Raw genomic sequence first — 23,502 nt, 5'->3', positions numbered from 1 at the left:
GAGCTAGTTCAAGATGAGTATTTATGATTAAAACACATAAAATTTGTATTTATTCTTTAGAAAATGAGTGATGATTTCCTTAGATAAGACTCTTATTTCTCGTCTGGGATCGCTGTAAACTGTAATTTTGACCTTCAACCGTTTGGAGTCCAGTGAAGTCAACTATCAGGAGAAAAATCCTGGAATGTTCTTTTCCACTAAAGAAAGAGAGACATGAACATCTTGGATGACATGGAGGTGAGTAAATTATCAGGAAATTTTAATTTGAAGGTGAACTAATCCTTTAAGGCTTCAGCAAAAGTTTTCAGATATCCTAATTCATTTGATATAATTTTTTATTTTAATCATTTTAATATTAACCTAGCCTACTACATGTCAGTGTTTTATCATTAAACAAATACTATTTTATAAGTACCGTTAAATATTAAACTTCCCCGCGCTGTCCACACACACACACACACACACACACACACACACACACACACACAGTGACCCGCAGTCGGCTGCGCAGATGCCCGTGACTGACTGCGCGCCTGCAGACGAGAGCCAGCGGAAACTTCAGTGTGGCATGAGCTGACGCAGACTGAGGAATAACAGCGACTGCTTATAATGCCACTTAACAGCGATGACGGGTGACTGAAACACTGCGCGTGCACTGGACATGAGACTGACTCCGCGTTCACACACAGCAGGTGAGGATGATGTGCATCTGGATTCTTGTGCGTCATTACTGTGATGATGTGCCATTGTGTTTGTTTACTTCATATTAAAGTTGTCCAGGAGAGCAGTCAGTTTTTGCATGCAGTAATGCAGAATCTGCCCATTGCGCAGTCACATATGGAAAGATATTACGCAGCATATTATAATGCAGACATACGAGGTGTTCAGTGCCAGAGAAAATGACGTGCATGAATGCAGGCAATTACGCATATTCTATACCACACGCCTTTGATTTATGATGATGAAGATGAATAAACATAACTGCATGGAAACCTAAATGATGATACAGTAGGGCGCATTGTCTTGGAGAATGAGCTTCGCGCTATTTTTAGACACTGGCAGAGAATTGCAGTAGTGTGTGTGTGTGTGTGTGTGTGTGTGTGTGTGTGTGTGTCAAGTTACTGCTGCAGAACTGAAAGAGCGAGGAAATGTAGACCATGACAAAATGGGTGGTTAAACTAGCAGCACAAAACATGAATATGCATCTTGAGATTAACATTGTTGTTGTTGTTTACAGCCAGTACTGATTATTTTTAAGTGTGTTGAACCAATAAACCAATATTTTGTTTCTTTCCACTAAAATATTATGAATAAATAATCATTTGAATATTTCAATTAAACATATGCATAATGTTTGAATAATTTATTATAGCATGAATGGATGTATTTAAAATGATTCATATTCATATTCTCCTGTTGTTTCCTAGCGAAATGCTGTTGTTTAGTAAATTCTGTTCCTCATAAAAGCACCATTCTAGACATGGCAGATTCTTTTAATAAAAATATAGCTGCAAGCAGCAATAACGGGGTCAAGCCGAATAAGGGCGGAAAAGAAAATATATGTGTGGACATCTGTGATCATGAGATTAGGATAAAGCTGTTTAAATGACATCAGTTAAAGCACTTATAACATGGTTTATATCTTCTGAGCAGTAGGTGGCGCTGTGACGAAACTTTGCATGCACCCTCAAGTCATGCCTGTGATGACACAAAATACACAAAACTTTTGCAAAGATACAGCCACGTATCCATTTTGGCGTGCTCGCAGAATTTGTTGACGCAGTATAAAACTACGATTGGGTCTATCAGAAATCTTTAAGTACATTTTTGTCATGAGTGTCTGTAGATGCTACATACCAAATTTCATACAAATCTGACAAAATTTGTAGGAGTTCGAAAAAGTAGTAAAACAGCATTTTATAGCAAAATTCAAAATGTCTGACCAAAGAAAATTGGATATCGTTCAACTTAGGACGCGGCATTCAAAAGATAGGCATTTTTCCTATCTCGGCACCAGTAGGTGACGCTGTGACGTTGTTGTGCATTGTGCAAGTCATGCCTGTAATGACATATACCAAGTTTGGTGTCAATAAACCAAATCATTGCGAAGATACAGCATCAAATCCCTTTTTTGCGTGCTCGCCGTCAAATTCGTCGATGCCCTATACGCAAACGGATTGGCTGATCATTCCGTGCAAATTGGACAAACGCTATAGGAGGAGTTTGAAAAAGTAGGATTTTACATCATAGGGATGCATTTAAATCATCATGAGCCACGGAATCAGAGGAAGAAAGATTTTTGTTTTTAGGACTTAAGCATCAAAAGTTATGAGCATAAACATGAGTGAATCTTTGAACTGTTGGTGGCGCTAGACAGTTTGAGGTAGAGACTCCAGATTTGATATGGTAACATTTCAGACTGTTCTCTATCTGTGTGCCAAATTTTATAACTTTTTACCATACGGTTCTATGGGCTACCATAGACTCAATTGCGGATGAAGAAGAATAAAACTAACAAAGTTGACCCCTAATAATATCCTGAGATTCTACACATCAAGCGTCTCTTAAAGGAATAGTTCACCCAAAAATGTACTCGCCCACAAGTTGTTCTAAACCTGTATGATTTTATTTGTTCTCTAGAACACGAGAGACGATCATTTGAACCAAACATTTGTTGGTCCCCATTGACTTCAATAGTATGAAAAAACACTATGGAAGTCAATGGGACTAGATATTGCTGTTTGTAAAATGACCAGAATGGCTGTTGTAAAAAGTTGAATTCTTAATGTAAACACATTCAACATTCAGAATTCAATTAATTCAGAACAATTCAGTTCAGTTCAATAATGTTCAATATCAAGATCTGGCCTAACCAATTCAGTCATTCTATCTAAAAGCAATGCATGCCAGACAACATGAAAACATTTAAATATCTTTTATTTACAGAAAGCAGAAAATCTGTCATTTTACCACAGCACATTGTATTTCCTCCACTTGCTAATGTTTCTACAGGAATTGGCGTTTTGGACCCGTTCACGTTTAACTTCAGTTTCAGACTTTGTGCCCGAGTGACGGATCCGCTATGTTGACCGGTGCAACTTTCCAAAGTCTCCTGTTGGCTGCGGTCTGTCTCGCCAGCCGGGCCGCCACACTAGAGAGGACCGTCAGACCGCTGGAGACGCTCGATCTCCCGGGCAGAGATGAGAAAGTCTCAGCATCGTCTTTGCTGAAGGACAGAACAGACATGGTCACCAGGACTCACTCTATCGACTCACCCTTGTTGACCATCAGCTTACAAAACCCACAAACATCTGCTCCAAACGTGCATGAGGGGGAAGATGAGGAGGATGGAGTCAGGATTCATGAGGGGTTTGGCAGAGCGACGGCGGACGGAAACGAGGACAGGCTGAACGAGCGACAGACATACGACGGATCGCGGAACACAACAGAATCTGCAGACGGCGCGTCTCTCCCGTGGTCTCTGACGACGCCTCCTATCGCAGTTCTGCTGAGAACCGACACACTTCAGCTCGGAGCATCTAATGAGGACAGAAGGCTGAACGCGGACACCATCACCAGCTCTCCTTCAGACGCACCGACCACTAACCCAACCAGCATTACCAGCGGAGACTTGACTGGACCGACACTGCTGGACACGGCTGATACGTGGACGGAACCGGTTCATCTGCGGGCAGGTCAGTGATCGACATGCATTTTATTGTTAAACAACCCAAGGGAACATTGCATCTGTTCATGAAGTATTTTAGACAAAGAACAGAGGCAATAGTTGTAGTAAAATATGAGTAAAGGGTTAATCAGTCATGAAGGGCTCTGGTTGAACACATTTGCTGCTAGTTTGCATTAGTAGAGTGTAAGTATGAAGGGTAGAGGAGCAGAGAGCGTCCCGCTCCACTTTAAACCCCAGCGGGCGCCGAAGGCAGCCTAATTACTTTCTATTTTGAGTCGTGCTGAAGTAAAGTGGAGCTGACTGCTAGAAGAGGCGTCTACACGTTCATAATTAATGCTAACAGGGCTTGACAGCTCTGTTTATTCATACTTTGATGTTCTTGGCTCGCGATGTCTGACATTAAAGGGTTAGTTCACCCAAAAATGAAGATTGATTTACTCACCCTTAAGCCATCTTCTTTCAGACAAACACAATCAGAGTTCTAGTAAATAATATTCTGGCTCTTCCAAGCTTTATAATGGGGTTGAGATTTTGAAGCCCCAAAAAGTGCATCCATCCAGAAGGTCGTATGGATTATATTTATGATGAATGGATGCACTTTTTTGGGCTTCAAAATCTCGGCCCCCATTCACTCCCATTATAAAGCTTGGAAGAACCAGGATATTTTTAAATATGTTCTTGGTTCGCGAAGTCTGACATTAAAAGGATAGTTCACTAAAAATGAAAATTATCCCATGATTAACTCACCCTCAAGCCATCCTATGTTATACTATAGAGTTATAGTAAATCATATTCTGGCTCTTCCAAGCTTTATAATGGGGTTGAGATTTTGAAGCCCAAAAAAGTGCATCTATCCATCATAAACGTAATCCATACGACTTAATAAAGGCCTTCTGAAGCGAAGCAATGCGTTTTTGTAAGAGAAATATCCATATTTAAAACTTTTAAAAACTATAATAACTGGCTACCAGCAGATGGCTATACGTGAGTTCAGCTCTGGCGGAAAAGTGACCTCTGACCTTGACGCAAGACGTACTGAAGAACAGAGAAGCGCAGAGGAGAGAGCAAAACAAAACACCGGTCACGAATTACAAGTCTAAAACGAGAATTTTTAAAAAGAAATGTCGGAGGATTTCGATAAAAGAGAAGAGCTATTTGTTTGATCCGCGAGAGACGTCTAAGCTTATGATACTCCTACATCCTACATCATGCGTCGGGTCAGAGGTCACTCTTCCGCCGGAACTCGACTCATGTACGGCTGTTACTGGAAGCTGGATATTATAGTTTATAAAGTTTTAAATATGGATATTTTTCTTACAAAAAAAGCATTGCTTCACTTCAGAAGGCCTTTATTTACCCCCTGGAGTCGTATGGATTATATTTATAGATGGATGGATGCGCTTTTTTGGGCTTCAAAATCTCGGCCCCCATTCACTCCCATTATAAATCTTGGAAGAGCCAGTATATTTTTAAATGTATCTCCAATTATGTTTGTCTGAAAGAAGATGGTTGGATGGCTTAAGGGTGAATAAATCATGGGATTATCTTCATTTTTTGTGTGAACTAACCCTTTGCAAACATGATTCTATTTGAATACAAGTCATCTGTTTAGTCATCGTTTCAGGCTGATGCAAAAAAATGACTTTGCATTTTCCTTTCCCAGAGGAAGTGAGCGTCCTGCCCTCGTCTCAGGAGGTGAGCACAGAGGCCACCATGTCCTCCGAAGACCTTCCTTTGATTTTTGAGCCGTTTGAGGATGTCACGCCACCCGGAGGCTCAGTGTCGTCGTCCGAAGTGTCTGTCGCCATGGCTCCAGCTGCCGTAACGGCGGGAGACACAGAGCTTGAGCAAATGGTGTCCATGGATACGGAACGCACTTCCTCTGATGTCCGTCTCTCAGGAACATCTGGAGCGGAGAGGTCGAGAGCGTCCGTCACAGAATCTGATCCCTCAGAGAAGCCTAAGCAAAGTAAGAATGTATAATAGAGCGCAACAGCCATTCATGTTGATTTTTAACAATAATCTGATTGGTCCTGCAGACGATGATGTCACACAGAGCTCAGTTACCCATCAGCCTCTGACGGTCGTTCACGTGGCAGCGTCAAAACCAAAGACGGACACAGATCTGGAGACTAAAGGTTGGTGCGTGTGCGCTTAAAGCAACGGCGCTCGTTTCTGACACGCCGTGATCTGAACGAACCTCTGTGTCTTATAGAGGAGCCTGATGAAGACGAGGAGGACGAGGAGATGGATTCTGATGAGGAGGAGGAAGAGAGTGAAGAGGACCTGATGGAAAGCACCATGGCACCGCACACGCGGCCGCCCTACAGCCTGATCCCGCCTCCTCCCGTCTGGGTGCAGCGGAACCAGGGCCTGGGTGAGAATCCACAGAACAGTCATGTGATCACGAGCGTCGTGATTAAGAGTTCATTCATTCTCTGTTTACTGTCTGCAGTGCGGAGCTGGGTGGAGCTGATACGAGAGAAGGTACGCATCACTTCCTCTCATATTCATGCTAGAGAAGTTTGGAATCATGATTATTTTTTAACGTTTTTGAAAGAAGTCTCTTCTGCTCACCGAGGCTGCATTTATTCGATCGAAAATACGGTAAAAATTGTGATATATGTGCTAAAAAATGCTAGCAACATGCTAATTCATGTTAACAGTGTTAAACATGCTAGCAATGTACTAGCAACATAACTCATGCTATCAGTGTTAAAACATGCTATCAACATGTTAATTCATGCTAACAGTGTTAAACATGCTAGCAATGTACTAGCAAAACATAACTCATGCTATCAGTGTTAAAACATGCTAACAACATGCCAATTCATGTTAGCAATGTGTTAAAAAATGCTAGCAACATGTTAATTAATGTTAACAATGTGTTAAAAAATGCTATCAATATGCTAATTCATTTCAATTCTTGTTAGCAAAACACGCAAAAACATGCTAGCAACATGTCAATTCATGCTAACAGTGTTAAACATGTTAGGAATGTACTAATTCATGTTTGAAACGTGCTAAAACATGGTAATCCAATGCTAGCAATGGGCTAAAATGAGCGAACAGTGTGTTAATTCATGTTAACGTTAAAGCGTGCATGCTATTACAACATGCTAATCCATGTTAAAAATGTGTTAAAATATGTTAATTCATGTTAGTAATGTGTTAAAAAAAGTTAACAACATGCTAATTCATGGTAGCAATGGGTTACAATGCGTTAATATGATAATTCATGTCAACAATGGGGGTTAAAACAAGCTAATTCATGTTAGGAACACCATAAAACATGCTAATTCATGGTAGCAATGGGCTACAACAAGCTAGTAGTGTGCTAATTCATGTTAACAATGCGTTAAAATGTTAGCAATGTGTTAGAACATGTTAACAATGTGCTAATTTATTCTAATTCATCAAAATGCTAAAAAATGCTAATTTATGTTAGGAACACAATAAAACATGCTAATTCATGCTAGCAATGGGTTAAAACAAGCTAACAATGTGCTAATTCATGTTAGCAAATGCTAGTTATGTGTTAAAACATGCTAGTAAATGCTAATTTGTGATAGCAGTGTGCTAATTCATGTTAACAATGTTTTAAAATGTTAATTCATGCTAGTAATGTGTTAAAATAAGTTAACAACATGCAAATAAATGCTAGCTATGTGTTGAAACATACTAGTAACATGTTAATTTGTGTTAGCAATGTGCTAATTCATGCAAGCAAAATGCTAATTCATGTTAGCAATGTGTTAAAGCATGTTAACAACATGTTAGCAACATGTTTAAAAGTGCTAGCAACATAACTCATGCTATCAATGTTAAAACATGCTAGCAATATGGTAATTCATTCTAATTCTTGACAACAGTGTTAAACATGTTAGCACTGTACTAATTAATGCTAGCAATAGGCTAAAATGAGTTAACAGTGTGTTAATTCATGTTAGCAAATGTTAATAAATGCTAGCTATGTGTTAAAACATGCTAATTTGGGCTAGCAGTGTGTTAATTCATGTTAACAACGTGTTAAAATGTCAATTCATGCTAGTAATGTGTTAAAATAAGTCAGCAAAACTTGCTAATTCGTGTCAACAATGTGCTAAAACATGCTAATTTATGTTAGGAACACGATAAAACATGGTAATTCATGCTAACAATGGGCAAAAACAAGCTAACAGTGTGCTAATTCATGCTAGCAAATGCTAATAAATGCTAGTTATGTGTTAAAACATGCTAGTAAACATGCTAATTTGTGCTAGCAGTGTGCTAATTAATGTTAACGTGTTAAATGTTAATTCATGCTAGTAATGTGTTAAAATAAGTTAGCAACATGCTAATAAATGCCAACTGTGTTAAAACATGCTAATTTGTGCTAATTCATGTTAGCAACGTCCTAAATATTTTAATCCATGTTAGTAATATGTTAAAAAAAGTTAACAACATGCTAATCCATGGTAGCAATGGGCTAAAACCTATTAGCAATGTGTTAATTCATGCAAATTCATTTAAAGTTTTAATCACAGGAATAAATTACATTTTACAACAGATTCACACAGAAAACAGCTGTTTTGAATACAAACTATTTCACTGTTTTTACTGTATTTTCAATCAAATAAATGCAGCTTTGGTGAGCAGAAGAGACATTAAACATCTTGATTACTCCATCGTGTGTCCGCCGTCTCTTCTTCAGGCTGGTTATGTGTCGGGGATGTTGGCACCTGTCGGGATTGGAATAGCTGGTGCTCTTCTGCTGGTCGGCGCTCTGTACAGCATCAGACTGATCCATCGCAAGAGGAGAGACAGCTTCAAACACCAGAGGAGGAAGGTACGGGTCGCTCTCATTCCTGAACTCAATCACGATCATCGTGAAGTCTGAACCAATTCTGTTTTCTATCATTCGAGTCCTTGAAAGCTTCAGCAGATTCATTTTGAGTACTGATGGTTTTTCTTCAATGTTCATCAACTTCAGCCGCCCAGAGAAGTGCGGAGCGGACCGGACAACGCCATGCTGCTGGCCGACAGTTCAGAAGACGAGTTTTGACCAGCTGAAATCATTCGTGCTTCAGTTCGCGTTGCTAGACACACGAGTCCTGATGAGAAAACACTAAGTATTTAACAGTAAGTACATTTATGAAGAGAATCACAATCTTTTTTCTTCAGCAGCACCGACACTCTTTTGAAAAAACTGTATGTAATATGAACATTTGAACTGCTCAGTATTTAATGAATAGTTTAAAATCCCTCTGTCTGTTTTAAGTAAAGGATGAACAGTTTATTGAAAGACACTTTCAGTGGTCACATACAGAACTACTTTCTACCGATAAATATCTGCTGTAAGACGCCGTCATTAGATCAGAAACATGTGCAAATCATATCAGACAATATTTAACATCAGAATCACGTATAAAACAGTGTTGTGGTATAATAGTGCTTTCATTCATCTGATGACGGCATTCAAACTCAAGACTTCTGCAAGCCGTATCTTTGAACCAAAATACATCACCATGCATATATTATAGAAAATATTAAATGATTGCATAGTGAAACGCGTCGGGTGAAATATCTGGACACGTTTAAACTCGAGATCAGCGACCGTTTATAAACACTTCTATGTTTTATATGAATGTAATGGTGTTATTGGTTATTCCTAAGTCACATGACATGCTGTACATATAGTATATAGGTTTGATTTCACTGTAAATATGATTGTTATGATGCCAAATGTTGTTTTCATGTTGTAATGACAATCTGATCCGTGCAGATCTATATGAACTCATGTAACATGTTTGTGATTGAATTTTCATTCCAGTTTATGAATCATAAATTCACTGCAGGCTTGTTAGGGTGTTTTTTAATAGCTTATTAAAAATATTTTTTGTCAAAGTTGAGAAATATCTTTACTGTAAAAGGTGTTCAGTATTCTAGAAATGTACAGAAACACACAGAGCCATGAATAATTCACAGTATAACACTGTAAATACGACAAAAATAAAGTATTAAATCATTTACTTTTGGAGTTGATTGTTTCTGTGTTACATTAAAGAGACATTTTCCTGGTTAAAGAGTGTCCAAACTGCAAAGTTTGTGTCTCAAACTTACACAAAACTACTGATCTGAGTCTAAATGCTGGTAACTAACCATAATGACATATTGAATGACCTTGATATATATATATATATATATATATATATGTGGGTCAATGACGTGACGCATCATTTTTTTTTGTCCAAAGGCCTTAATAATAATAAAAAACAAAGATATGATATCCAATGTATGTAATGTAGTACAACTAGATCTCTTTTATTGAATCCAAAAGATTTTAATTATACTTTTCTACATATAAAGGTATTTTAAAGATTTTGAAGTGTCAAAAGGTTTAACCGTCAAACCGTTCATTTGTGATTAAAATATCTTAAAACGTAATAAATGTATATATTTTTTTATTCTGGCATGATTTTATAACATCATATATCAACATAGTGCAAAATGAGATTAAAATTATGTGTAGAAGTCGTTGTTTTGTTATGAGAAAGAATGTCCGCAAAAATTAATTTAATTGATGTCATTCGGAGTAACCGATATAAAGTCATGCGGTCAGTATCATGTGACAGGATGTGACATCATTCAGACACCTGCAAAAGACCACATGGTCATGAAGCAAAGTGACTCTCTCTTAACTATTTGATAAATTCATGTTTTCTCTTGATCATACGCATGTCCCGAAACATCAGGTCATTCGGTGCAACCGCTATAAATCATGGAAAAATGATGGAATATTTTAAAAACTTAAAAATGTTTGATCATGCTTTTGCTAGCTAGATATCAGCCTGTTAGCATTGTTTGAAAATATCGTCATTCAGTAAAACCAAAAGTGTCATTTGGTTAAACCGAATGACTTTTTTGGTGACAAATTTTGTCCATCTTGTAAAAAATTACAAAATCAGTGTTAATTGATTATAAAAACTACATAATCTCATTGATAACACTTAATAAAACTCAATTATGTTTTTTTTTTTACACTTTTAAAAACCTTGTTCATCAATGACCCATATTTTTATATTTATTTATTTTCTTCTCCCACCAGATGGCATTAATCTGCCTATAAATCTGATATGCCAATTTCTATAGTCTCTTATGATCCTCAACAAAAATCACATATGCAATTTTATTTTTGATATTTTGTCTAAAGGTTCAATAAACTGTTGCATTTCAGAAAATTGGACTTTTTTCACTATCATTTCATATTTAAAGAGTTCTTGTTTTGGTTCCCTCAGACTGCAGTACTGATCAATCACACACAGAGGTCAGTGTTGATCCTGTTATTGTGATTTTGGCTCAGTCTGCACAAAAGCAATTATGTGAACATAAAACTAATCCACTTCACACTTAACCTGACAAACATGTATATGAGTACAGTTTTTGTTTTCTCTGTTAGTGTGTAGTGAGACAGAGGTCCAGCACATACTCACAGCAGCTGTACAGAGACAGATGAAGAGGAAAGACGCTACGCTGGCACAATCACCGTCTGATCTCACTCGAGTCTCTCTGGCGGCGCCAGCGCAGCGGGACGAGAGACAATCGGGCAGCAGCAGGATCAGAGAGTCTTACTGGACAACACACAAATACAAACACTGGTTATAAGAAGACATCAGGCTCATCTGGAGAGAAGAAACATGCTAAATGAAGACATGTCAGCTTATAGAGAGTATAAATGAGTCGACAGGCCTTCAGAGACACAGAAGAGCTTCTGAAAGAGGACGTGAAGAGATCCTCTCAGTAAAGACTATAGTGGCAACATCTCATTCCAGTTTCTCACATTTTTTTACTCATGTAGCAGTGTTAAGTGCATTGGTCAGCCTCTCAAACTAGAATATAACAACAGAACATTTCAGTTAAGCACCCACTCCAGTCTTCAGTGTCACATGATCCTTCAGAAATCATTCTGATATGATGATTTGATGCTCAAGAAACATTTATGATTTTTTACATGTTATAATCTGAGCATCTGCATCAGCAAACATGTTTCTTGTGTCTGTATTGTCTGATGGAGGGACGGGGGTCTGTTGGGATTAAGCCGGTCGGATCGTTTCACACCCCCCCCCGTCTGCGGAACAATGAGGATTAAACCTCTCTTGTTCTTCAGCTCTGGAAACGGCAGGCCGACAAAGAGCTCATTTCTCTCATGGAGCTACGCCGCTTCCAGCAGTCCGTCATAAAATTAATCCCAGAGAATTTTCTCCGCACGGAGAAGAGTGAGACGTTAACAGAAACACATGATCGAGTCATGAATCCATACAGTAAAATAATCATCTTTGTCTTCGACTTCCTTCAGGCCAGATTAATCAGATACCCAGCTGACAGGGAACGTTCAGCCAAGGTTCTCTCAAAATTATAAACAAACGTTCTTCCAGTAACGTTAATATAACGTTTATTCAAAGTTATCTGGTCTCAAAACATTAGTACAAAAACATTATTTATACATCGTTCATGACGTTCATCGAACATTTTTTAAATGTCACTACTTGTTTCAGAACGTTCAAATGTAATGTTCCCATAATGTTTGAAGAATGATTAAATGGAAGACATTGCTATGCGGTTGCTAAGGTATCCTGGGTGGTTGCCAGGGTGTCGCTATGTGGTTGCTAGGGTACTCGGAGTGGTTCCTAAGCTGTTGCTATGCGGTTGCTAGGGTACCAGGGGTGGTTGCTAAGGTGTTGTTATGCGGTTGCTAGGGTAATCTGAGTGGTTGCTAGGGTGATGCTATGCAGTCGCTAGGGTACTCAGGTGGTTGCTAAGGTGTTGCTATGCGGTTGCTAGGGTAATCTGAGTGGTTGCTAGGGTGATGCTATGCGGTTGCTAGGGTACTCATGTGGTTGCTAAGGTGTTGCTATGCGGTTGCTAGGGTAATCTGAGTGGTTGCTAGGGTGATGCTATGCGGTTGCTAGGGTACTCAGGTGGTTACTAAGGTGTTGCTATGCGGTTGCTAGGGTACTCTGGGTGGTTGCTAAGGTGTTGCTGTGTGGTTGCTAGGGTACTCAGGGTGGTTGCTAAGGTGTTGTTATACGGTTGCTAAGGTATTTTGGGTGGTTGCTAGGGTATTGCTATGAGGTTGCTAGGATATTCTAGGAGGTTGGTATGCTGTTCTAGGTGGTTGCTATGCGGTTGCTAGGTACTCTGTGTGGTTGCTGTGCTGTTGCCATGGTGTTCAAGGTGGTTGCTTTGGTGATCTGGGTGGCTGTTAAGGTGTTGCTGTGTGGTTGCTAGGGTACTCAGGGTGGTTGCTAAGGTGTTGTTATACGGTTGCTAAGGTATTTTGGGTGGTTGCTAGGGTATTGCTATGAGGTTGCTAGGATATTCTAGGAGGTTGCTATGCTGTTCTGGGTGGTTGCTATGCGGTTGCTAGGTACTCTGTGTGGATGCTGTGCTGTTGCCATGGTGTTCAAGGTGGTTGCTTTGGTGATCTGGGTGGTTGCTATGATAGATAGATAGATAGATAGATAGATAGATAGATAGATAGATAGATAGATAGATAGATAGATAGATAGAAGAGAGTGTCCGCTCAGAGACTCGTGACGACAGATCTGGATCGAGAGAGAAAACTGACACACAAGAGGAGGAGTTCAACACTTATTATTATTATTAACAATGCTTTAAATGCAATCTAAACACTCTAGATTTGTACATTTTCTGAAGTAAATCACATGCATTTGCCCATGAAAAACTTCCCATGAAATTAATCACGACCTTCCTGACCGATACCGCCAGTGTCTGAATGTGACTGAAGGGTTAGTTCACCCAAAAATGAAAATTCTGTCATTAATTACTCATGTCGTTCCATCCCGTAAGACCTTCGTTCATCTTCAGACACAAATTAAGATATTTTTGATGAAATCTGAGAGGTTTCTGTCCCTCCTTCGACAGCTACACTAAACTTACACTTGTGTGTGTGTGTGTGTGTGTGTCGGCTGGCTCTCTGAATTGTTGTTCTGAAGGATTATAGCAGTAGAAGAGCATCTAATTAAAGAGGATTAGAGACTGAAGAATACTGAAAGAAATGAAGAAGAAAAACAAAGATGGAGAGATCGAGGTAAGAAAAGGCAAAGAAAGAATTTAAAATCAGTTCAGAGTCACTTACTTCAGATAAAAACACATTCATTCTCTCAGAGGAAACTTTTCACACTCCTTCATTTCTCAGTTACATCTTTGTCTCAGATCAAATTCCCTGAAGGAGAAATAAAAAAAAATTATTCAGATCTAAATCAAATTCTATAATTTGTAGATATTTATTTTAATTAAAAGCAAAAATAGAGAATTAATTTATAACACCACAAGCATCACTGAAATATTTCCAGCTGCTCGTGTTTCAGTCAGACAATCTGCTGAAAAAGGATCATTTGTTTTGACAAGAATTTAATGGATGAATGAGAGATTTCAGATTCAGTGAATGAGTTCTGATCGGATCAGGAAAAAGCCTTGTTTAACTTTAGAAAAGCTGCTGAAATGAGTGTTTGTTCTCTCTGCTAGTTAACAGCTTTGTGTTTTGTCTCTTCCAGGTGAAATCCCACCGTAAACACTCGGCCAGCGCCCCGTTTCTCCCGGGACAGACGGCAAACAGGATTTAGGGCTCCTGCCGGGTCCAGCGTTACGCTTCTTCACTTACATGCAGGAATACGTTTATTTCCATTCACAAGACAATCTGAATATACAGTCCACGACTCTTAATGCATTAAATGCGCATTTTAAGAACTCAATGTTTTTATTACTAATTCAAAGATTATGTCAAATATATCAAGTTTCGACCCAGATTTGTCACCCAAAATAAGTCTTCTTCTTCTCATGCATCTTTAAGAAACGAAAGGAACCAGAAACGGTTCTTCTATGAAAAGCTTTATATTTAAGAGCGTGTAAATAAATCAATAATGACAACAAGAATAAAATAACATCTAGAATATTTTAAGGTCTAGTTCTTAAAATGTAAATGCATACAATAAAAAATGCTGGGTTAAAACAACCCAAGTTGGGTTGAAAATGGACAAACCCAGTGATTGGGTTAAAAGTTTTATTGAACTCAACTAGTGTTTAAAAATGACTGGCTTAAAATGAACCCAAAATATGTTGGAAATTACAAATCAGACACATAATTGAACATTTATTAATAAGAAATGTAATAATTGTTTATTATTGAAATATTATTCATTAAACTTATTAATAAATGTTAATTTCCAACATATTTTGGGTTCATTTTAAGCAAGAAATACAGTAATTTTTAAACAATAGTTAACTTTTAACATTTAACCCAATTGCTGGGTTTGTCCACTTTCAACCCAACTTGGGTTGTTTTAACCCAGCATTGATAATAAATCAAAATGTTTATTTCTGCAAAAATAAAAAAGAACATCACTGTTGCATTTTGATATAAAGTGGATAATTTCAGAAAGTTTCAGCAGTGATATTGACAATAATATTACAAAGTCAAATGCAAAACAATAAAATTATATGATAAATCAACATTATAAATACTTATTAGATGTTTTCAGCTAAAAATGACTTACAATATGCCTAGAAATGTAAATGAACTATATTGTGAGAACCTAAATATAATTATGATATATTTTGCATCACCACACTGTTAATAATAGCCGATAATTAGTCTGCACAGATTAAATGCAGGAAAGTGAAATGAATTAGTTGCAGTCAGTCTGTCGAGATTTTCCAGCACAATGAGACTCTTTGTTTTATTTTCGTGACGAGAAAATTAATCAGCTCGAACGAGTCGCGCGCTCAGGAGCGTCCTGTAATCACGGGAGCGCGTGCCGTCCGGATTATCTCCAGCGATAATTAATTAATTATTGAACGGATGTGAAGCGATCGACAGATTGAGGCGCGCGGCCGTTGAGCGCAAACGGTTAATTCTGCTTTATAACATTATTAAATGTGTCTGTCACTTTAAATATTTTCAAAATAATGTGAGATATTTGTGGGAATCGGTGTAAATTAATTAAATTCGTTTTTTTGCCGATGCACTTAAACTCTTTTCTTCTCTAATGGAGGGATTTCATGTGTTTGTTTTACTTTATAACTCAAACGCTTTTAGAAGAGACTCGCCGCGTAAATCTAATTACCTGCTGCAATTAATTAAGAAGAATAGCCCCGGGAGTGTCAATAAAGTGTAACTAAAATGAAAATGCGTCTTAAGTTGAATTGTTCCTCGTTAAGCTGCTCTTCGCATGTGAATGAGAGACTCTTTACGCAGAAGTGCGTCACTGTTGTTCATTGTTATCAGCACTATTTATCTTGTCCACGGTGGTCTTTGTCTTCGCAAATGACCCCCAGTGATGCGGAGACAATTAGCTTGTCCTCGAATGTTTTGGCTACTTTGCGCCTTGTTGCGTCTCAATACGCGTCTCTCCAAATGACCGCTGCGTTTTGTTCTCGGAGACTCGAACCCGCCCCCTCAGTCAACGGATAGTTTCCATGTCAGCAGATAACCAGTTCGACCAGTCGTCTGCTTCTCGCGCAGGAGGACAGACGCATTCCTTCACCAGCACGTCAACATGATGTCGTACCTGAAGCAGCCGCCGTACGCGCTCCCCGGACTGAGTCTGAGCTCGGGAATGGACCTGCTGCACCCGTCCGTGGGTTACCCGGGTAAAGCAAAGCACTTTTAGAGTTAGAGCTACTTTTTCAGTCCAGAAGGAAACATGCATATCGAGTAATTGGCCTTGAAGAACACTGGAACAAAAGTTTGCATGCTTTTTAATTGCTTTTACATACCCTAACCTAAAATGGTGGATAGATGCGGGTGTGATCAGATATTAAAGCATTAAGCTGCACAAGTTAAAGTGATTTTGTTGGTCATTTCCACAGCGAGCGGCCGTAAACAGAGGCGGGAACGGACCACGTTCACTCGCGCGCAGCTGGATGTTCTGGAGACTCTGTTCGCCAAGACGCGCTATCCGGACATCTTCATGCGGGAAGAAGTGGCCTTAAAAATCAACCTGCCCGAGTCCAGAGTACAGGTGAGACCACGAGACAATCCCATATAATGCGCATCAGTTGCTTTTTTTTTTCTTTCAAATTCTGTAAAATTACTTTAAAATCCCAGCTAACAAAAATATTTCTGCTAACATTTCCATTACACTATTTCTGAATGTTCTCTAGACGATTAAAGCGTAAATGTTTCAAAAACATTGTATCATTCTTCAAACATGTTACTTTTGAATGTTCTCTGAACGTTCTGAAACAAGTAACATTCAAAAGCGTTTCAGAAAGAAAAGGTTCCATGAATGATTGATAAATAATGTTTTGAGGACATTATTAAAGAACGTTCTAATATGTTTATGTTTTTGAGAAAATGTTTCCTGTAATCTGTGATATTAAAAAATGCTTTTGAATAAAACAAGCTGTTGTACACAGACAAAAAACACATTTAGATGTTTACTAAGATCCTTCTATTATCTGTTGAATCCCATAATAATATTTAAAATATCAGTAAGATTAATATATTAAAATCATCATTTATTGGGTACTTTAAATTGGGAGGAGCCTGTCCTGGACCCTGACCCCTAAACTTCAACTTGTGAAAATGATATTGGCATAATTTTTGCCTTTTTTTCCTATTTTTTTTTTCTATATTTTTTTAAAACAAGCAAATATTTTATTTTTAAATCATGAAACTTCATGTAAAAAGTGTGTCCCTCATGTTCACGTCACTACTGGAACAGTGTGTGTTTGAGTCACGGAGACTGATTTTAACACACTTCAGGAGATATTCGTGTTCCTCCTCTCACAGCCTCTCTTTCACAGCAGATCATCATTCTGAGTTAAATGTGTTCAGAAGCCTGAAAATCTGTGAGGAGCTTTAAAAACATCACTAACAAACACCTTTTTCTGCAATCAAGCAAACTTTTTTGGGTGTTATTCCATAAAATGTAGTTTTTATGTTCAGAACCTTGTTAGATCACCATGATTATCATCTTTGAGCAGCTCAAAAGTGTCGAAAATTGTCATTACCGAAACTTCATTACATTTCGGTAGTGACAAAAGTGACACATAATCATTTATTTGGGGGAAATAAACACAATTTTAGTACAGTTATGCACATCATTAGTGTTTTAGTATGCGAGTTAAATCGTGTCATGTGATGTGTCACTACCAACACATTACTGTCACTACTGAAACTGTGCATCACGACCGAAACATGGAGGATTTCTCAGAAATAAAGTATATTGAATGATCAGCTCAGATGTTATTATAGTGTTTGATTCAATGTTTATTCAAACTAATGAACTTTGAAATCAGTTTGATAAACTTTATGACTTTACAAAGAAAGATTGGATTCAAAATACAACAAATCTCATAAATTACACTTGAAATGTTGTTAACATTGTAATTATTATTGATTTACCTGTGAAAGAATATATTTCCAAGGTAGATGTGAACACAATCTTAATAGGTCAATGTGACTCTTCTGATTAAATGATTTATTATTGTTTCAGTAGTGAAAAATATTCCAAAACTTTCTGAAAATACAATATGAGAATTAACTGCACAATTACTACAAATGTGTAGCTTGAATATTATACAATTTGCATACAAACAAAATTTGTAGAAAAAGACATTTTTAAGATGTTGGCTCTGAAGAACGACCCATATAGAGTTATTAGTGAAAGTTATGAAGTCTTACCAAAGCATGTAGGTCAAACCACTCTAGTAAAACATAACGTTTTTCATGTAAATAAAGCTTACCTTCATCACTTTCTGTACGGTTTCTGAGCAGTCTAAGCATGTGTCGCTTTGATATCATTTCACAGGTTTGGTTCAAAAACCGCCGAGCAAAGTGTCGTCAGCAGCAGAGCTCTGTGCAGAAGACCACAGCAGTGAAGAAGAAGAGCTCTCCAGTCCGAGAGATCACTGCTGACAGCAACCCGTCCTTACCGGCCACGTCCTCCGTCCCGGTGCCCATCTGGAGTCCGGCCTCCATCTCCCCCGAGCCTCCTTCCACCTCCCCATCCTCCTGCATGCAGAGGTCGTTTCCCATCACATACACGCAGGCGTCTGGATACAGTCCGGGTTTCACTGGCACGCCGTCTTATTTCAGCGGAATGGACTGCGGTTCTTATCTTGGCTCCGTGCATCACCATCAGCTGACCGGAGCCGGTTCGGCACAGGGTTACGGCTTCGGCGCCGCCTCGGACTGCCTGGACTACAAAGAGCAAGGCGCCTCATGGAAGCTGAACTTCAACTCAGACTGCTTGGATTACAAAGATCAGATGTCGTCGTGGAAGTTTCAGGTTTTGTAAAAGCACAGGGAATGTCTTGGAATATCTTCAGCCTGATGGAACGAACAGGAAGCAGAAATTATGTGCTCCATCATTTTGACTAAATTATTATTAAAAAGATTGAACGATGCAACCAAGAAAAAAACAAAAAGATCAAGAGAAGCAAATGTTTGGTCAAGCGAGCCAGATCTCGTTAAGCCTCTTAAGATGTCCTGCTTTGATCAAGCCAGAGTTTCTCAAATGAGTAGCTTTGTTCTGTACGAGACAATCCGTATGTTTGTGTGTTTTCTTGTATTTTTAGACTGCGTTCTGTTGTAGCTTTATATTATGTTCTTGTCATTGAAAAGTGTACTGTGACTTTCTTATTTGTATGTTCAGTTGGTAACAATAAATTATTACTTTTGTAAAGCCGGAGGGATTTGTTTTTTTTAAATGTTAGTCCTATTAAATTAAAATGTTCATATTTGACGGAAAATTGCGTCCACCTTTTTTGTTTAACAATTATTAAATGTTGAAACTTAAGGTCTAAACAATATATAAATAATTTACCTGTTATAATTTGCAAAACAAACTAAGAAACTAAGAAAATGAAAATACATTATTGATCATCAGAGCATTAACTATTTAACTTAGACAAACCCCTCCTGAAAATTGCATTTAATGTTAAATCCAGACCATCATATTTACATACATACATATATTATATAAAGCAAAAGGACATTATATATGTATGTGGGTACAGTCACTTTACAGAGGCAAGTTTCAAGGAAATTAAAGGGTCATGACATGAAATATTCCTTGATATTCACTTATAACGTTAATACAAAAAACACATATACATGCAGAAAAACAATTATCAACCTTCATTCATTCACCCTCTGTCTCAAATGATCAGTTTTTAAGGCACGGCTACTTTAAGGCGTGTCCGTAAACGGCCTGTTATGATTGGCTAACGTCCCTGCATAGGAAACAGTATCAACGGCTACTCACGATTGCATGTGAGTAAGTGTTTTGAAAACATTATCCATATAAAACTGTCATTTACAGACAAAGCATTATGAAATCATTTACTTGTGCTTTGTGATGCAGCTTCTGTCAGATCTGCTTCATCTGTCAACAAAAGTTTCTTTGTTTCTTCTCTTTTACTAAATAAAATGCTCCGAACAAACATGAAATCCTCCGATGTGATCCAGGAGTCATTATAATGGCTTCAGAAACTGAACGCACATCTGTATACTGTATCAGCGTAGACAGCGTCAGTCATTTTGATGGGTCGGTGTCTTCCGTAAATGTACTTGCCCGTGTGACGTCAGATTCTGCAGTATGAGCCGTTTTGGAGCTTGATTAAATAAATCTGTTTTTTATAATGAGGAGGAAGTTTTAAGCTACGAAACTGGTACAAAGACCTCATATTTATATCAAAAGATCAAGGCAAATCTGATTTCTCATGTCATGACCCTTTAAGACAGATGACTGAATGAACCAGGGTCAACAGGAAAAGTGGATGTTAATTTACCTTGCTGGTGGCTGTATTGTGTAGATTCAGTGGTTTAATTGGTCATCACATCCCCTGCTGTGAGTGTGACGCTTTGCCCATCAGTGATGATGATGCTGATGCCATTATTAGTGACTAAAGACTAATACAAACCCTGAGGGACAACAGAATCCGTCAGGGGACAGGAGTGGATTTATAAGATGGGCAATTTGTGAGCAAATAATAAACGGAAAAGGTAAATGCAAAACAATGTTTAACATCCAAATGGAGCAAAATACAGAAAATAAAATTGTAAACAAATACATAAAACAACTGTGTGTGTTAGTTACTAATTGTGATGTAATGCAGGGATTTTCAGTCTTTAGATTACATGAACCCCAAATCTGATCATCCTCAACATTTAAAAGGTGTCTACCTTTTATAGAAAAATGAATATTATAAATCTAAAATTACTTATTTTTTTCTACTCACTATAGAAATGTACTGTTAAATAGATTAAAAACTAATATTGTTTATTTTAATCACATTGTTATTCATTTATTTTAATCTTATTTATTTTTTACAGACTTTTACATGTTATTTTAATCTAATTTACTTATTTTAATCCTATTATTATTTGTTTTTATTTTTACTTTTTAGTTCTCCACAATATTTATTTATTTTTATCTACTTAATTTTATTTTTATTATTTATTTTAATTTTTAATATGTTAATTTAATAGATTAAAAACGAATATTTCTTATTTTAATCACGTTGTTATTCATTTATTTTAATCTTTTATTTTTTACAGACTTTTACATGTTATTTTAATCTAATTTACTTATTTTAATCCTATTATTACTTGTTTTTATTTTTACTTTTTACAGTTTTCCACACTATTTATTTATTTTTATCTACTTAATCTTATTTTTATTATTTATTTTAATTTTTAATAATATGTTAATTTAATAGATTAAAAACTAATATTTCTTATTTTAATCACATTGTTATTCATTTATTTTTTACAGACTTTTACATGTTATTTTAATCTAATTTACTTATTTTAATCCTATTATTATTTGTTTTTATTTTTACAGTTTTCCAAAATATTTATTTTTTATCTACTTAATTTTATTTTTATTATTTATTTATTTATTTATTTCATTTTTAATCATATGTTAATTTAATAGATGAATAATCCTTTTATTTCAATCACATTTTTTATCAATTTATTCTAATTCATATATTACTTATTTACGTTTTTTTCCCCAGACCCTTTTTCTACGATCACTTCAGGACGATAATGGTCAAGTGTATTTTGGTTTCAGTTTATTAAACTGACGATGATACAAATCTCTACTTATAATACTGAATATAATAGACAAAAAACACATTATTTTCACAGATAAACAGGTCGGACATGTTTTGTGTGTCGTCAGACTCTTTTGTCTCCAGCATCACTGCTCTCTATTGTTATGTGAATTTCTGCCCTACATTCTCACATCATCAACAACAGCAGTGAAAGTTTTTTATACAATACAGAATGTTTCAAAGCAGCTTCACAGTGACAAACAGAAAAATACAGAATCAGTGATGCAAACTTCATCAGATGTGAGACAAATTAAATTAAAGCAGCTCGTTTTGTTCTCATTTTAGAGTCTCAGTGCAGTCAAATGAATAATATCACTGAATATTAAGTGTCTTTTTAGAGATGTACTTCAGCTTCACTCACATGAAAAACCAACAGCCTCTTAATTAAAAGCACTAAACCGTTTGACCAGCATGTGCCTCATATCAAACACGTCCACCTGTGGATTCCCTCATAAACAAACAAACACACCGTCTGTCCGGCTATTTTTAGTCCTTCTCTGCAGGACGAAACCTGTCATTCCTCAAAAACGTGACTAAAGAGTGTTTAAATATATCACAGCCTCATCTAGAGGATTTACTGCATTCGTGCTGAGAACATGCCTTTAATAATCACTGCTAAAAGTTCTAACCTGTTTTACAGACATATTTACTTATGATCATCAAACTTAAAATGACACTGAAATTAACACTTTTATTCAACAAAGATGCATTAAATTGATCAAAAGTGACAGTAAAGACATTTATAATGTTACAAAAGATTCTATTTCAAAAAAATGCTGTTCTTTTGAACTTTTGTATTCATCAAAGAATCCTGAAAAATAAAATGTGTCACAGTTTCCACAAACATATGACTGTTTTCAACACTGATAATAATCATAAATGTTTCTTGAGCATCAAATCATCATATCAGAATGATTTCTGAAGGATCATGTGACACTGAAGACTGGAGTAATGATGCTGAAAATCACAGGAATAAATTACACTTTACTATATATTCACATAGAAAACAGTGTAATAATATTTCACAGTTTTTACTGTATTTTTGATCAAATAAATGCAGCTGTGATGAGCAGAAGATACTCTGAACTTTTGAGAATACTTCTGTTATTTTATGGTGCAAAAATGAGGCAAAGATGTAAATCTGTTCTGAAAGACACGAGCAGATGGGTCGGTCAAAGACAAGAGGAGGCTGGGATTGTCGGTCAACAGATGCCCCTTTCCACCCTTGTTTTCCACCCCACTTTTCCTGGCCCACCTGTCAATGGCGACGGCCGGCCGTCTGCGAGTGTGTTTGGATGTTGTGTGTATGAATGCTGGCACGTGTGCGTCAGCGTCTGCTCTCGTGCTGATGAAGCCGAAACGATGAAGGCCTCATTATGTGGAGATAATCAACAAACGTGTGTGTGTGTGTGTTCATATGAAAGCGCACGCGTGTCGGTCGCGTCGTTTCCTGCAGGAAGAGGGAACGGCGTGACGAACCCCTGCCACCGCCACACGCCTGACCACCTGCTCTGGGATTAGGCTGCGCGCGGATTACTTGCGTCACAATGGAAGTACACTACCGCAAGTATGCCATAAACACCAACAAAGAGTCGATGCACGACAATCTGATGATTACAGGAGCTGAAGAAGAAGAACTAGTGCTGAAACCTCAGAGATAAAGCTTGTGCTGCGGATGCGACATT

The 23,502-nt window shown here is 37.4% G+C and overlaps 3 protein-coding genes and 1 long non-coding RNA gene across 6 annotated transcripts in view; 2 read left to right on the top strand and 2 right to left on the bottom strand.

Annotated features, from left to right (window-relative positions):
* Positions 1-5,561: 5,561 nt before the first annotated feature.
* Positions 5,562-9,585, top strand: LOC137019279 (armadillo-like helical domain-containing protein 4). Of its 2 annotated transcripts, XM_067384565.1 has the most exons (5): positions 5,562-5,826; positions 5,904-6,065; positions 6,144-6,175; positions 8,382-8,516; positions 8,661-9,585. In XM_067384565.1, the coding sequence occupies exons 1-5, from the start codon at positions 5,574-5,576 to the stop codon at positions 8,730-8,732; spliced, it is 654 nt and encodes a 217-aa protein (XP_067240666.1). In that variant the 5' UTR covers positions 5,562-5,573; the 3' UTR covers positions 8,733-9,585. The 2 variants fall into 2 exon arrangements, with proteins under 2 accessions (XP_067240666.1, XP_067240665.1); XM_067384564.1 differs by having other exon boundaries at positions 5,904-6,175.
* On the bottom strand, positions 8,593-18,574 carry LOC137019280 (uncharacterized). Its single transcript, XR_010894985.1, has 4 exons — positions 18,440-18,574; positions 13,827-13,913; positions 11,161-11,298; positions 8,593-8,781 (listed from the first exon to the last, which is right to left on the bottom strand). It is a non-coding gene; the product is annotated as an uncharacterized lncRNA (long non-coding RNA).
* LOC137019278 (homeobox protein OTX2-like) lies at positions 16,085-19,380 on the top strand. Its single transcript, XM_067384563.1, has 3 exons — positions 16,085-16,339; positions 16,559-16,710; positions 18,505-19,380. Exons 1-3 carry the CDS (start codon positions 16,246-16,248, stop codon positions 18,991-18,993), a joined length of 735 nt encoding a protein of 244 aa, XP_067240664.1. The 5' UTR covers positions 16,085-16,245; the 3' UTR covers positions 18,994-19,380.
* Positions 18,916-23,502, bottom strand: part of LOC137019276 (E3 ubiquitin-protein ligase pellino homolog 2) — a 23,096-nt gene continuing 18,509 nt past the window's right edge. The window contains exons 7-8 of one of the 2 annotated variants that reach the window (XR_010894984.1): positions 20,489-20,621; positions 18,916-19,025 (exon numbers count right to left, since the gene is read on the bottom strand). Coding sequence is in view for 1 of the 2 variants with exons in the window: in XM_067384562.1 (XP_067240663.1) it covers positions 20,603-20,621 (19 nt within the window). In the remaining variant the exon portion in view is untranslated. Of the gene's footprint in view, positions 19,026-19,616; positions 20,622-23,502 lie in introns of those variants that run through there. The other variant, XM_067384562.1, reaches the window with a different exon arrangement.

The sequence above is a fragment of the Chanodichthys erythropterus genome, chromosome 4, assembly GCF_024489055.1.
Source record: "Chanodichthys erythropterus isolate Z2021 chromosome 4, ASM2448905v1, whole genome shotgun sequence".
NCBI lineage: Eukaryota > Metazoa > Chordata > Actinopteri > Cypriniformes > Xenocyprididae > Chanodichthys > Chanodichthys erythropterus.
Note: the sequence above shows the minus strand (reverse complement) of the source record. Positions and strands in the feature narration are given on the sequence as shown.

What these genes read in the sequence shown, in the direction of transcription:
- LOC137019279 (XM_067384564.1), top strand. Translation starts at nt 5,574, where the DNA reads ATGTCCGTCTCTCAGGAACATCTGGAGCGGAGAGGTCGAGAGCGTCCG. An exon ending in TGGAGCTGATACGAGAGAAG is followed by an intron (nt 6,176 to 8,381) that starts GTACGCATCACT and finishes TCTCTTCTTCAG; the next exon opens with GCTGGTTATGTGTCGGGGAT. An exon ending in TCAAACACCAGAGGAGGAAG is followed by an intron (nt 8,517 to 8,660) that starts GTACGGGTCGCT and finishes CATCAACTTCAG; the next exon opens with CCGCCCAGAGAAGTGCGGAG.
- LOC137019278 (XM_067384563.1), top strand. Translation starts at nt 16,246, where the DNA reads ATGATGTCGTACCTGAAGCAGCCGCCGTACGCGCTCCCCGGACTGAGT. An exon ending in CCCGTCCGTGGGTTACCCGG is followed by an intron (nt 16,340 to 16,558) that starts GTAAAGCAAAGC and finishes TCATTTCCACAG; the next exon opens with CGAGCGGCCGTAAACAGAGG. An exon ending in TGCCCGAGTCCAGAGTACAG is followed by an intron (nt 16,711 to 18,504) that starts GTGAGACCACGA and finishes ATCATTTCACAG; the next exon opens with GTTTGGTTCAAAAACCGCCG.